The sequence below is a fragment of the Eurytemora carolleeae genome, unplaced genomic scaffold (assembly GCF_000591075.1).
Source record: "Eurytemora carolleeae unplaced genomic scaffold, Eaff_2.0 scaffold209, whole genome shotgun sequence".
Classification (NCBI taxonomy): Eukaryota; Metazoa; Arthropoda; class Copepoda; order Calanoida; family Temoridae; genus Eurytemora; species Eurytemora carolleeae.
This window is the reverse complement of record NW_019397113.1, coordinates 225,966-240,315: the sequence shown is the minus strand read 5'-3', so window position 1 is coordinate 240,315 and position 14,350 is coordinate 225,966. Positions and strand designations below refer to the sequence as shown.

General features: G+C 31.6%; 1 protein-coding gene across 1 annotated transcript in view; it reads left to right on the top strand.

Moving 5' to 3' along the window:
- LOC111711965 (X-linked retinitis pigmentosa GTPase regulator) overlaps positions 1 to 13,266 on the top strand; it is a 28,124-nt gene extending 14,858 nt beyond the window's left edge. Inside the window, exons 6-18 of the mRNA XM_023486455.1 lie at positions 1,066 to 1,225; positions 2,035 to 2,108; positions 2,649 to 2,747; positions 3,593 to 3,727; positions 4,794 to 4,859; positions 5,322 to 5,380; positions 5,902 to 5,961; positions 6,903 to 6,974; positions 7,320 to 7,401; positions 8,616 to 8,690; positions 9,892 to 9,971; positions 10,139 to 10,785; positions 11,158 to 13,266. Of these exons, the coding sequence (XP_023342223.1) occupies positions 1,066 to 1,225; positions 2,035 to 2,108; positions 2,649 to 2,747; positions 3,593 to 3,727; positions 4,794 to 4,859; positions 5,322 to 5,380; positions 5,902 to 5,961; positions 6,903 to 6,974; positions 7,320 to 7,401; positions 8,616 to 8,690; positions 9,892 to 9,971; positions 10,139 to 10,785; positions 11,158 to 11,363 (1,815 nt within the window). The 3' untranslated portion in view covers positions 11,364 to 13,266. The remainder of the gene's footprint in view (positions 1 to 1,065; positions 1,226 to 2,034; positions 2,109 to 2,648; positions 2,748 to 3,592; positions 3,728 to 4,793; positions 4,860 to 5,321; positions 5,381 to 5,901; positions 5,962 to 6,902; positions 6,975 to 7,319; positions 7,402 to 8,615; positions 8,691 to 9,891; positions 9,972 to 10,138; positions 10,786 to 11,157) is intronic.
- Positions 13,267 to 14,350: the final 1,084 nt, after the last annotated feature.

Below are 14,350 nucleotides of genomic sequence, written 5' to 3'. Positions count from 1 at the left end.
GTTCAAAAAGTAGGTCGAAAAACTTTTCAAAAATAATTATTTTTACTTTTGAAAAATATTAACATAGAAAAATGTTGTTATGTTCATTTTTCATGGCCTTTTCAAATAAAAAAGTTATTAACAATTTCTGATTTTTTAAAACACCGACCCGCCGTTTGACCATTCTCCACCCTTGACCTACCCTATGAGTCAAAATTTTTTTTTTGCAAAATTTGTTATGATGTTGAAAAAGTAAGCAAGTTTTAGCGTTCTAATGTAAGCCATTTAAAAGTTATTCAGAATAAACCAAGGGGGGGGTGGGGGGTGGTTAAGATGAGAGGTATGTATTTAACTTTCTGCATCATGGTATCTTGCCACTACATGCAAATGCAACATATTGTTGATACGTACAATATTTAAATTTCAATCTTTTATAAAGCTCCTGATTCGTGCTACAAGTTTTGTGAGAACAATTTTACTGTTTCCAGTATAACATATCATCATTTAATTAATATATATATTTATATAATTCATTTTGTATTAGTTGAATTAACATGAAAAAATTCTTTAAGTTGTCACTGTCATTTTTTTATGCACCATGAACTAATTATACAGGATGTCTCACGAAACATGACAGTAGCAAGACGACATTTATACCCCCTAGTATTGGCATTTCCAAAATGTGGTCTGCCTTTTGTGCTTTTAACATAACCGGAGATAAAAAGAATTTCCTGAAGATTTCGACAATGCTAGTTTTATTTAGTAAAATTGAATTTTAATAAAATTCTTAATATCTCCAGTAACATTGACGGAACAAAAAATTGGCAGAACGCATTTTGGAAATTGATTATTGTTTCAAAAATTATACATGTTAAGGTAGGTTGACGACTGAATGTCATCATTGAATTCAAAGATCCAAGGCGACTTTAATGTTTCTTGGGGGACCCTGTATTTAAAGAAACTCGTGCGAATCATGAGATAGAATCTCAGTAGAATCTCTGATAGTACTCTTGAGTTAAGAGGATTAAGAAGCTTGAAAATAAATCCATTTTACATAAATTTAAATGTATTCTATGTAATATTCAGGTTTTGAAGCCCGACCCTGTGACAGCTGTTGCTTGTGGTCGCCACCATACTTTGGTGGCGCTAGAGTCGGGAACTGTCATGGCGATGGGTTCCAATAGTGAGGGTCAGCTGGGGTGTGGTCGGAACCCGGAGTGCACAACTGAACCAATTCAAGTTTTAGGTTCGTTATAACAGTCCCAGTCCCATGAAACTGTTGGTTATGATTTTATTTGTAAAGTCCAATGAACATGAAACACATGAATGAGCAGTGTACACAAACACATTTTGCTGATTTTTAATTGCTATCATGGTAAAAAGATTTGCTTTTTAACTTAACATCAAATACACAGTCGATTGTTAAAATGTAGAGTGGGTCACATTTGGCTTTTTTCATTTCGTTTGTTCATCATTTATTGACGACCCATTTGATTTTGTTCGTTCTCAACATTATCGTTCATTACCTATCTATTTTGTTCGTTTTCTTGCTGAACGATTGTTCAGTAAAACCATCGCCTTAAAAAAAGTTTGTTTTAAAAAATCGTTTTTTCAATAAAAACTATAGTTTTTTCAAAATATTTCGGAAATATCGTTTGTTCCATCGTTTACATACCATCATTTTTATAAATTATTGCTTTAAGAAATCAAATAAAATTGTTAAAAATACTACAAATGAAATGTATTATGTATTATATAATTGTATCTCAGAACACTTTAAAACGTTTTGAAATGCTTTTAAGACGCATCGATCCTTTTTTACTTTCAGTATCAATTATTGCTTTTAATTGTGGCTTTTCAATCCACCATTTTGTTTCTTTGTATACATAATAAAAATACCAGTTTTGAGAATTTTGCTATTACTATTGATAAATTTCAAAAATATCAAATCAACATTTTTTCTAAAGCTATTTTTTTTATTTTTGGACTTATGATCCAAAGAAACACACATACAAGCAAAATATAGATCATATAAATATATATAAATGATTGTAGGTCTTGATAATGCTTCTATTGAAAAACTAGCGGCAGGAAGTAATCATTCACTGGCGCTGACAACTGAGGGGCAGGTATACAAAATATATATTATATCCCGCCCATAAATGTAAAATAAAAAAAGTCATAAAATTTATTTTTCGGAATTTTCATCTTATTTACTTCTCTCTGTAGGATATTGATTAGGCAACATTTCGGGGATTTCATTTCCTTCTGCAATCTGAACTCATAGAATTGAATGCTTAATATTTTTGTCGAAGCATCAAACTACACAAAACTTTTCAAAATTTCAATTGGTATTGTTAAAAATTGTGAACTAGTAGACTAGATAGGGAGGACTTTTACATTTTTAAATCCATATCAATCAGTTTAAAATATCGATGAAAATTCTCGTCATTTTGATGAGGTCGATATAACGATGTTAAGGTTTTATCATCTGACATCATTGTTTAGATTGTTCAAATCTTCATTATTTTTAACCCTTGTACTGTAATAGGAAAATCTGAAAATAAAACATCACAACAGGGTTTGTGTTTGGAATATAAATATATGGAAAATAGGTTTCTCAAAGCTATCCTTTAAAATTCGCATGTTTTAAAAATCTCCCTTTATAGGTTTATGTCTGGGGAAGCAACACTGAGGGTCAACTTGGCCTAGGGGAGGAAGGAGAAGAGTTCATTTATAGTCCACTTAAACTTAATCTTAGTTTCAAGGTAAGTCAACCTTAATCTTAGTTTCAAAGTAATTCAAGGTTAGATTTTAAGGTAATTCAGACTTAATCATAGGTTTAAATTAAATCAAGCTTAATCTAAATTTTTTAAAATTGTGCTATGTATGCTTAACCTAGATTCTTAGTCTAGGTTTCCACATTATTCAAACGTAATCTAAGTTTTAAGATAAGTTTAGCTTAATCATAGTTTCAAAGTAATTCAAGCTTAATCTAAGTTTCTAGGTTAGTCAAGCTTAATCTAGATTTCAAGGTAATTCAAGCTTAATCTATGTTTCAAGATAATTCAAGCTTAATCTAGATTTCAAAGATAATTCAACCTTAATCTAGGTTTCAAGATAATTCAAACTTAATCTAGGTTTCAAGATAATTCAAACTTAATCTAGGTTTCAAGATTATTCAAGCTTAATCTAGGTTTCAAGATAATTCAAGCTTAATCTAGATTTCAAAGATAATTCAAGCTTAATCTAGGTTTCAAGATAATTCAAACTTAATCTAGGTTTCAAGATAATTCAAACTTAATCTAGGTTTCAAGATAATTCAAGCTTAATCTAGGTTTCAAGAAAATTCAAGCTTAATCTAGGTTTCAAGATAATGCAAGCTTATTCTATGTTTCAAGATAATTCAAGCTTAATCTAGGTCTCAAGATAATTCAAGCTTAATCTAGGTTTCAAGATAATTTAAGCTTAATCTAGGTTTCAAGATAATTCAAGCTTAATCTAGATACTAAATGCATCCCTTAGATTATTATATAAAAAGAGTTTTGGGTCTCATCATAATTATATTTAACCCTGTATAAATTCTTAATTTTAAAATAGACTTATGTTTAAGGTTGTTGATATATCTTGTGGATATTATCACAGCGCGCTGGTCAATCAAGCTGGTGAGGTGTACTGCTGGGGGGAGAGTGAAGGGGGTAGACTGGGGTTAGCTGGAGCAACTGGAGACACAGATACGCCGAGAATGGTAGGTTTAACTTTCACAAAAAACCAGATTATAATTGTACAGTGAGAACCAGAGAACTGTGGAATAGAAAGGCGACATTAAAGCAATATTTTCGTTTACTTATTGTTGATACAAAGCAAATAGTTTTACGCTATAGCTTAAGGCACACTTATCACATACCAATGTCATGTTTTATGTTTATTGGACTTTTTAGAATCATAATTTCCTGTTCCATAGTTCTCTGGATCTCACGGTCTGTATCCCTGTATAGGTTAGTTTACCAGAGAAGGTTATCTCTGTATCCCTGTATCCCTGTATCTCTGTATCTCTGTTTCTCTGTATCTCTGTATCTCTGTATCTCTGTATCCCTGTATAGGTTAGTTTACCAGAGAAGGTTATCTCTGTATCCCTGTATCTCTGTATCCCTGTATCTCTGTATCTCTGTACCCCTGTATCTCTGTATATCTGTATCTCTGTATCTCTGTACCCTGTATCTCTGTATCTCTGTATCTCTGTATCTCTGTATCCCTGTATCCCTGTGTCTCTGTGTCTCTGTATCTCTGCATCCCTGTATCTCCGTATCTCTGTATCCCTGTATCTATGTATCTCTGTATCCCTGTACCCCTGTATTTCTGTATCTTGTATCTCTGTATCTCTGTATCCCTGTATCCCTGTATCTCTGTATTTCTGTATCTCTGCATCCCTGTATCTCTGTATCTCTGTATCTCTGTATCCCTGTATCTCTGTATCTCTGTATCTCTGTATCCCTGTATCCCTGTATTTCTGTATCTTGGATCTCTGTATCTCTGTATTTCTGTATTCCTGTATCCCTCTATCTCTGTATCTCTGTATCTCTGCATCCCTGTATCTCTGTATCTCTGGATCCCTGTATCTCTGCCTCCCTGTATCTCTGTATCTCTTTATCCCTATATCTATGTATCTCTGTATCCCTGTATAGGTTAGTTTACCAGAGAAGGTTATCTCTGTATCCCTGTATTCCTGTATCTCTGTATCTCTGTATCCCTGTATCTCTGTATCTCTGTATCTCTGCATCCCTGTATCTCTGTATCTCTGTATCCCTGTATAGGTTAGTTTACCAGAGAAGGTTATCTCTGTATCGTGTGGTGGACTCCATACAATTGCTCTCACTCAGGTGAAAATCTGAAGAAAAAGTTATAATTTTATTCAATTAAAATTCGAGTAATGATGACAAATAAAAAAAATATTTAAACGCAACATTTTCTTTCTTTTTATAAAAGATTTAATTTTAGAAAAAATATACAGTGAGAACCTGAGAACTGCTAAATAGGAAGACGACTTTCAGACTCAAGTTATGACTTTAGATAGTCTAGGGAACATGAAACACAGCAATTATGTATTGTAAACCGAAACATTCACTTTAATAAGTAATTCAATACGTTTCTAGTTAAACTATTTGCTTTGAAAAAGCATCAAATACACTTAAATTGACAGTTTAATGGCGTCTTCCTAATCCACAGTTTTCTGGTTCTCACTGTACAATTAAAACATATTCACAGTTTCTTTACCATAAAAAAAAATATTTTACAAATTGTAGGAAAATAAAAATTCAATAAAAAAACACTTTTACTTTTAGAGTGGTCGCGTATACTGCTGGGGGCAGAGTACACATGGTCAGCTAGGTTTAGGAACAAGGTTAACCCTATCTCCGCTGGGGTACTTGAAAACCAGGATACGCTGGGGGGGGGTCAATTTGACCCCCCCCTCTAAATCCCATGTTTTATGTCCAAATATGACAAATGATACATCATTAGAAAGCTCTTGTGCTCTACTTTTAGAATCTGCAAAAAAATTTGCAAATTTTCGACATTTTTTTAATATCTGAAATGTTTGAAAATATGTATTCATTTTCAAAATGGCAAGGATAAACGATCTATAAAACTGCATCAACTTTATTGAACAAAGTTTAGAAATCCTTGTTAACCATCCATAAACTTTACCTGGGGCCATGTGAGGTCCCAAACAATATTCGGGCTTGATCGGTTCAGCCGTTTTGAACAAACAAACAAACCAACATGCAAGCAAAACATAAATATATATATTATTTATTATAAATAATATATATTTTATATTATATAAATAAATATATAATATAATAACCATATTATATTACATATATATAGATCATATTTTTTAACAAAATAATCTTTTTTTAGAATTTTAGAGTCTTCCACTCCCCATCCTATAGGAGCACTATCCCATCTTAATATTGTACAGTAAGTTAATTAAACTAGATATACAGGGTGTCCCAGGAGTCCCGGGAACATAAAAGTTTAAAGTTGATTTGAAGGTCGTCTTCTATCTTTAATAACAATCTAAGGACTAGGCTTGCACAAATTTGATTGATTGATTGATGATCAATGATCTAAGAAGATGTTAAGGTGATCTCTAAACTATCATGTTTAGGGGGACACCTTGAACTAGAAATACTTGTTCCTCAACATTATTATGTTCCAAAAAGTAAATTACAATTGTAAAGTTTTTTTGTTATTGAGACGACTGAATGAATTCTTTTCAGTTTTTCTCTTTTTACATTAAAGCTTTAAACTTTATTATTTTACGCCAGATTACCAATACCTAGTTTGCTAGATAAGACTTTTTTATGGCAGAACATCAAAGGTTAATTTCTAAATAAAAAGAAAGGCCTCCAAAAGTGACCATCTCCGATTTGGATGAAATTTTATACACAGCTTAATGCTTAAAAAAACATATTTAATTTTCTATTTTTTTGTAGACCTCTGGGGTCAAGTTTAAAGATGAAAATTTTAGAAAAAAAAATTTTATTCGTTTATAAGTAACTTAAAATAATAATTATAAAATATAATAGTCAGTTTTAAGCCCATCAGAATGGTCGAAAAGGCATTATTGATTTCAAAAATGGTTTCCTCGGGCCATGCAGAAACCCATATTTGAGACATTTCATGATTTATGAGATTTTTTAGTCTTAAGATACCGATGAAGTCTGATAGCTATGAATTATGGAAATTAACACTAAACACTAAACTCTATTTACAATAGAGAAAAAATGTTTTCAAATATTTTTTAAAAGATCTTTTTTGGTCTTTTTCTGCATATATGTATATCTATTTAATTTTTGTATAAAGTTGCGGAAAAGTTTTGACACATTTTTAATTATTAAATTATTTTTTTATTCAAGAATATCGACCGGTGAGAATCACAGTGTTTGTGTCAGCAACAATGGCCGTCTGTATGTCTGGGGAGACGGGAGGTAATGAACAACAATAGTAAACTTTTATTTTTTTTACGTTTTTACTCTCAATACTCTTTAAAGTTTTCTACTGAATATCGAGTTGAGTCGTTGAATTCCCGTTGAAGTCGGATAAAGAATACAAAAAATCACAGCGTCGCTAATCAAAAAAATTGCATAAATTGTGCAAACGTAAAATATGCATGTATAAAATCATTATATCAGCGTTTAATCAAACCAATGCAAAAAAATGTGTTAAATGATACCAAAAAGAACACTCGCAATATACCTTAATTTCTAAAAATCATTTTCATCGACATATACTTTATTTTTCTATTTTCTTTTCATCTGATTGCAATATTTTAGATATGGGAAGCTATGTTTGGATTTAGAAACGACGACCAACCATTTCTCCCCGGCTTATGTTACAAGATTTAAAGAATTTAAGGTATCAATCAAACGTTATGCAGCTAGTGTTACATTCATCATTTTCAATTAGATTTTGGGAAAAAGTTGAAGGTTCTAGTTGAAGGTTTAGCCAATTTTCAAGGGCGTTCTTAGACTTCTCCAAAAATCCTTTCGATAGCTCTGCATCAACTTACACTTGTAAACTAAAAAAAAATCTAAAAATCTTTTAAATTAATCTTATTTAAAACTTAAAATGAGAACGCCATAGGGTAAAACCTAAAGCTTTTTAGGGATACGTGACTTTTAAGCATACCCTAGAAATTAACTTTTTAAATTTTGATATTGTTTTCATTGTTATATTATTATTATTGTTGTGCCTACAAGATTTATTCAGTCATTTTTTGTCAAATCTTTCAGCTTAACCATTAACAGATTAACAGAGTTAAACCTTAAGTTTGCTAACTAAAAAAAGTGAACACTGTCCATCCCTTATTATCCCTAGAGATGGGCACATTCGAATTTTTTTTCGTTTGTTCATTGTTCGTAAAAGACCCATTCCGTTCGTTTTCTCACTGAACGATTGTTCAGTAAAATCGTTTGTCCAGTAAAATCGTTTGTTCAGTAAGATCTTTTGTAAAATAAAAAACTATGGTTTTTTAAAAGTTTGATCCAAACAGTGTTTGTTAAGTGAAAGAAAGATTTTTTTTCTTGAAAATCTGTTGGAAAATTCGTTAGTTCAGCAAAAAAGCGATCGTTTTTTTCATGTTTGTTCTTACGATTTTAAATCTTTTTTTCATTCGTTTTTAAACACGATAATTCTTTCATTTATTTGAACGATCCATTTCGTTCGTTCATTATTAGTTTTTTTTCTGAACGACACCATTTTTCACTAAAATTTTTGTTTGTTCTCAAAAATTACGTTCGTTCCAAAAAACGATGTCCATCTCTAATTATTCCCTCTCTAGTGTAGATAGGATTAAAGGCAGGAATTGGTCTGAAAATCTGTGGTAGTATTTTCCAGTAAAAATTATAAAACTGAGGAATACGAAGACAACTTTTAGACACAAGTTAAATTGATTTTAAATTGTCTAATTAACATGAAATGCAGCAAAAGCAACTGTACAGTGTTTACACTAAATGGAAAATTTCAGATAATAAGGGATTTAAAGCTTTTTGTAAAGCATTTTTTTTTATCTTAAAGTTTGATGCAGAATTATATGAAAAAAAGTTCTGGTTGTCACTTTGCTTGTTTAGGTTATTACAGCAAAGTGTGGAGGATGTCATACAATGGTTCATGGTGTACCAGGGTATACACAAAGTGAAGATGAGGTAGGAGAACAAATAATAAATATTTTGCTTTTCTAATCTTTGAAATTTTTTTTTAAAGTTTAAACTATTGGAAGAATAATCATTGATTTCATAGAATAAGGAAAAGGACAAATAATTTACGATGATAGGGAACTTTTTATTCAAGACCTCTAATTATCATAGATAAATAAATAAACATAGATAGGTTATGTACGCAAAATCACCAAGAATTGTACAGTCCGCGAACTCATACTTCTAGGGGTCAAAGTGTACTTCAATGATAAGTGGGGTGGCTTGGTGTTTTAATTTAAATATTTGAACAACAATATTTTACTGAGCAATTCATCATATTGGCGGGAACTGAAGAAGGACATGAGAAGGACTAAACTAACTTAAATTTCTCTCTACAGAACTCATGTACACAACAAGTACTCAATGACATAAGAACAGAAAATGTTCACAACCGACCTAGTTAATCTATACGATAGGAATATCTTTAAAACATCTCTGTACATTTATATCGTTCAAGATGAAAAATGTCGTCTTATGCGCAATCTATCTTTATCCATGCTAATTACATATAGATATACAAAGGTCGCATATATGATCTATATACTTAAACCCTTTACTCATATATCTATATACTAAATCTCTTTGCTCATACATATATATATTTGTATATTAGTATATATATATTTGTTAGTTATAGCTGGCCAAATTGGCTGGAACTGGCGTTGACATTGTATTTTCTTATTTCAACTACTAATCAAATTTATTTTAATTTGATTTGTGTTCAGGATGATCAAATATTGATTTGTTTTTAGGATTATCAAATATTGAATTGTGTTTAGGATGTTCAAATATTGAATTGTGTTCAGGATGATCTAATATTGATTTGTGTTCAGGATGATCTAATATTGATTTGTGTTTAGGATGATCAAATATTAATTTGTGTTCAGGATGATCTAATATTGATTTGTGTTTAGGATGTTCAAATATTGAATTGTGTTCAGGATGATCAAATATTGATTTGTGTTCAGGATGATCTGATATTGATTTGTGTTTAGGATGTTCAAATATTGAATTGTGTTCAGGATGATCAAATATTGATTTGTGTTCAGGATGATCTGATATTGATTTGTGTTCAGGATGGTCTAATATTGATTTGTGTTCAGGATGATCGAATATTTATTTGTGTTCAGGATGATCACATTGTGTTTAGGATGATCAAATATTGAACGAATCAATCAATGAAGAAGTAAACCTTGAAGCAAGAGAAAGAAGGAGAAGTGGGATTAGCAGGTTAAAAAGCTTTCTTTAAAAACAGTGTCTGCTAATCTATTTCTTGTTGGATTTAACAATTTATTCATTTAAAAATAACTGTCATACAGCGCAAATACCTCTTATGATTCTAAAAATGATTTTTAATTTTTATTTTTCGAAAATTCACAAAAAATATTCCGTTATAGGGAAGAAAGTTTAAAGGGTCCTGCTCCTTTGCCACCTATAAATTCCTCGCCAACTAGAACAGTTGCGGAAACTACCGAAGACAATGATCTGAAAGAGAACAAGGAAATTGAGAAACCTGAACAAATTGAGGAAGAAAAAAAATGCGGGAAAATTAGCAAATTTTTTAGCGGATTTAGGAGAAAAAAATCAGTTCTGAAAAGAGAACTAGCATTGGAAGAAGACAAAGAAGAAGAAAGTGAGAGAAAGGAGGAGGTGAATGGCAAAAAGGAGGATGAGGAGGGAAACAACAAAGAAGAAGGGAAGGAAGAGGACAGCAAAGAGGAAAGTGATAAAAGTGACTCCAAACCAGTTTCAGAAAATGGTGAACGTGATACCAATAGTGATCATGAAGATAACGATCATGATGAAAAAGCAAAGAAAAAAGTTTCATTTTTTAGCAGATTTTCTAAAGGAAATGAAACAACTGTAGAAATTATTGGAGAGGAACCCAAAGGAGGAAAGGGGTTAAAGAATTTCTTAAAGAATACAAATGTCAACAAAGATGACTCTTCCAAGATACGAGACGATGCCGTCAATGACAACGACTATGATAATGACGAAGAGAATGATGATGATGATAATACTGATGATAGTATAAAAGATTCAGGTACCGACAATTGTTGTTAGTTCATAATAGAAAGAGTAGAATTTATGGTGTTAGAAACTTTCCCAGAGGCATTTACCAAGTGGCAACTTCCCAAATGTGCAATTTCCCAAGCGGCAACTTCCTAAAGGTTAGGTTGGACCCCCTGAGGCGCTGGAGGCTGCAATGGGGGCCGAGCGCTGCAGCTAGGATGGGCTAGCGGGCCAAGCGCCGCGGCCAGAACAGGCTGGTGGCTGGTACAGACTTGGGAAGATGCCACTTGGGAAATTGTCACTTTGGAAAATACCCTTGTGAAGTTGCCACTTGGGAAACATCCTTTGGCCAAGTACCTAACATCGAATTAATAACTTTAATCATTTATTCAAAATAATTTAGAAAACGATTCGTTGTCTTCATCCTCTTCCCTGTCTGGAGTGCAAACCAAACCTAAACCTAAACTTGAACCTAAAACTAGCAGTAAACCTGGGAATGGGGTCGGGAGCCCTACCTCTAATGGAGCTGGGAGCCTTGGCTCAAATGAAACAAGTTCAATTACTTCTCCGAAAAACACTGTAAAATCTAAAACCTGTTCTATATTCTAGAAGTTTCTAAACCCTGTTCTATATTTTAGAAGTTTTTAAACTCTGTTCTATATACTAGAAGTTTGTAAACCCTGTTCTATATTCTAAAAGTTTGTAAACCTTGTTCTATATTTTAGAAGTTTTTAAACCCTGTTCTATATTTTAAAAGCTTCTAAACCCTGTTCTATATTTTAAAAGTTTCTAAACCCTGTTCTATATTTTAGAAGTTTCTAAAACCTGTTCTTTATTTTAGAAGCTTCTAAACCCTGTTCTATATTTTAGAAGCTTCTAAACCCTGTTCTATACTCTAGAAGTTTCTAAACACTGTTCTATTTTCTAAGTTTCTAAACCCTGATCTATATTTTAGAAGTTTCTAAACTCTGTTCTATATTTTAGAAGTTTCTAAACCCTGTTCTATATTTTAGAAGTTTCTAAAACCTGTTCTATATTTTAGAAGTTTCTAAACCCTGTTCTATATTTTAGAAGCTTCTAAAACCTGTTCTATATTCTAGAAGTTTCTAAGCCCTGATCTATATTTTAGAAGTTTCTAAACTCTGTTCTATATTTTAAAAGTTTCTAAACCCTGTTCTATTTTCTAGAAGTTTCTAAACCCTGTTCTATATTTTAAAAAGTTTCTGGACCCTGTTCTATATTCTAGAAGTTTCTAAACCCTGATCTATATCTTAGAAGTTTCTAAACTTTGTTCTATATTTTAGAAGTTTCTGAATCCTGTTCTATATTTTAGAAGTTTCTAAACCCTGTTTTATATTCTAGAAGTTTTTAAACCCTGTTTTATATTCTAGACGTTTCTAAACCCTATTCTATATTCTAGAAGTTTCTAAACTCTGTTTTATATTCTATGTAGAAGTTTCAAAACCCCGTTCTATAGTCTAGAAGTTTCTAAACCCTGTTCTATTTTCTAGAAGTTTCTATACCCTCTTCTATATACTAGAAGTTTTCGAACTCTGCTCTATATTCTAGAAGTTTCTATACCCTGTTCTATTTTCTAGAAGTTTCTAAACTCTGTTTAATATTCTAGAAGTTTTTAAACCCTGTTTTATATTCTAGACGTTTCTAAAACCTGTTCTATATTCTAGAAGTTTCTAAACCCTGTTTTATATTCTATGTAGAAGTTTCAAAACCCTGTTCTATAGTCTAGAAGTTTCTAAACCCTGTTCTATTTTCTAGAAGTTTCTATACCCTCTTCTATATACTAGAAGTTTTCGAACTCTGTTCTATATTCTAGAAGTTTCTATACCCTGTTCTATATTCTAGAAGTTTCTAAACTCTGTTTTGTATTCTAGAAATTTCTTTATTTTATTTAAATCAATTGATTCTATATATTGCACAATCAGTCCCAATAAAAGTAGTAATAGAATATAGAAGAGAGTGAGGATTACACATCGTCTGAAAGGAATTGAAATTTTACAACAAACTCTGATTTCTAATCTCATATAATTTTGCAACATAATGCCAAAGACCTCAGATATTTTAAACAATGAATGCTTTTAGATTAAATAATCTAAGTGTGAAATACAGAAGGTTCCAAAGACTTAGGCATTGAAAAAATTGAGTTTGTGGCAAAGACTCCATTTCTTTATATTTCACACATATCTTAAAAAAATCTTGAACGAAAGTTAACACCAAATTGAGGCGTAGTATGTTTATTGTTTTATGAATGTGCTCACTTGGGAACCCTGCTTTGCCTGGAGCTAATAAATATTTCAAAGCAAACTAATAAGATCCCCGTGGTTCTACCTAGAGCCCCAATCAAAATTTGAGGCAGATCAGTCAAGGGGTTCACAAGTTTATATCGGACATAGAAACAGAAATCTGTCAAAAGTCTAATTTATTCAATAACAACGAAATCTTTAAAATGTTTAATATCTCCGTCAATTTTGAAGATATAAAGAAGTACCGCAAATCACTGAGGAATACGCAGAGAGCTTAGTTTAGGGTGTGCAGAGCACATTATCTTTATATTTACACATTAACTTTATCATTAAACAATTAACGGAATTCGAAGACGATTTTCAAGTCGTCTCTTAATTCCTGGGTTTATTGAGACACCCTGTATATAGATATATTTTTAATGTTTAATGCAGTCTTTCTATTAATTAACAAACAATGAACGTTTCTTCAGAGAATCACTTAATTTAATCAGAGTATGTTTAGTTTAAACAAAATCCAGAAAATGAACGAAAAAAAAATTAAAATTAAAAATCGTCTTTTGTCTTACAAATAATTTGCGGCATTTATGGTCGCGTGTCTTTATCGTGCTCTTAAAACTATCGGAGGTAAAAAAGATCTTCGTTTAGATTTACTCAAAAAGTATGAAACTGTAATGACGACGATCTTAATGGTAAATTAAGTGTTTTGCCATGAATGTCGTCTTTTAATAGATTATTTAATAAATTAGCAAAGACGAAACAAGGTTACAGTTGCAAGGAATCATGCACTAAGTAAAAGACAACATAATTCTGTACAGTCGTCTCTGAAGTCTCCTTCCTTATAAGTAACCCTGTATGTTGGTTTTATCCTAAAAAAAATCTAAGTAAAATTCTTTATAATTAAACAGCACACAGGAATTTGGTAATTAATGTTTCAAAAACCATAATTGTAAAAGTCAAATCACGAAAGAAGCCGGAATTTATTTTACAGACGATCTCTAAACAGTTTCTTGGGACACCATTTAACTACCAATCCAATAAACATTTTTAATGTTTTTGTTTTATTTAGGGTTTCCATTCGCAAAACTTTTGCGAAAGGAAGTTATTCTGTTTTGCGGAACAACTTCTCATTTAAAGGTTGATTAAAGGTGTAAAAAGTTAGTTGTCTATGAGCTTACACTTTTTGGCTTCTAATTGCAATGCTTGAAAAGGAACTGATTACTTTTACCTAGAACTCTGCTTTGCAACCTGATGCATATGATGGCCGACTGCAAACCAAGATATGCATGCGCTCTCACACAAAAATCAAGCAGTATTTTCCACTTAAGCTAGCATTTT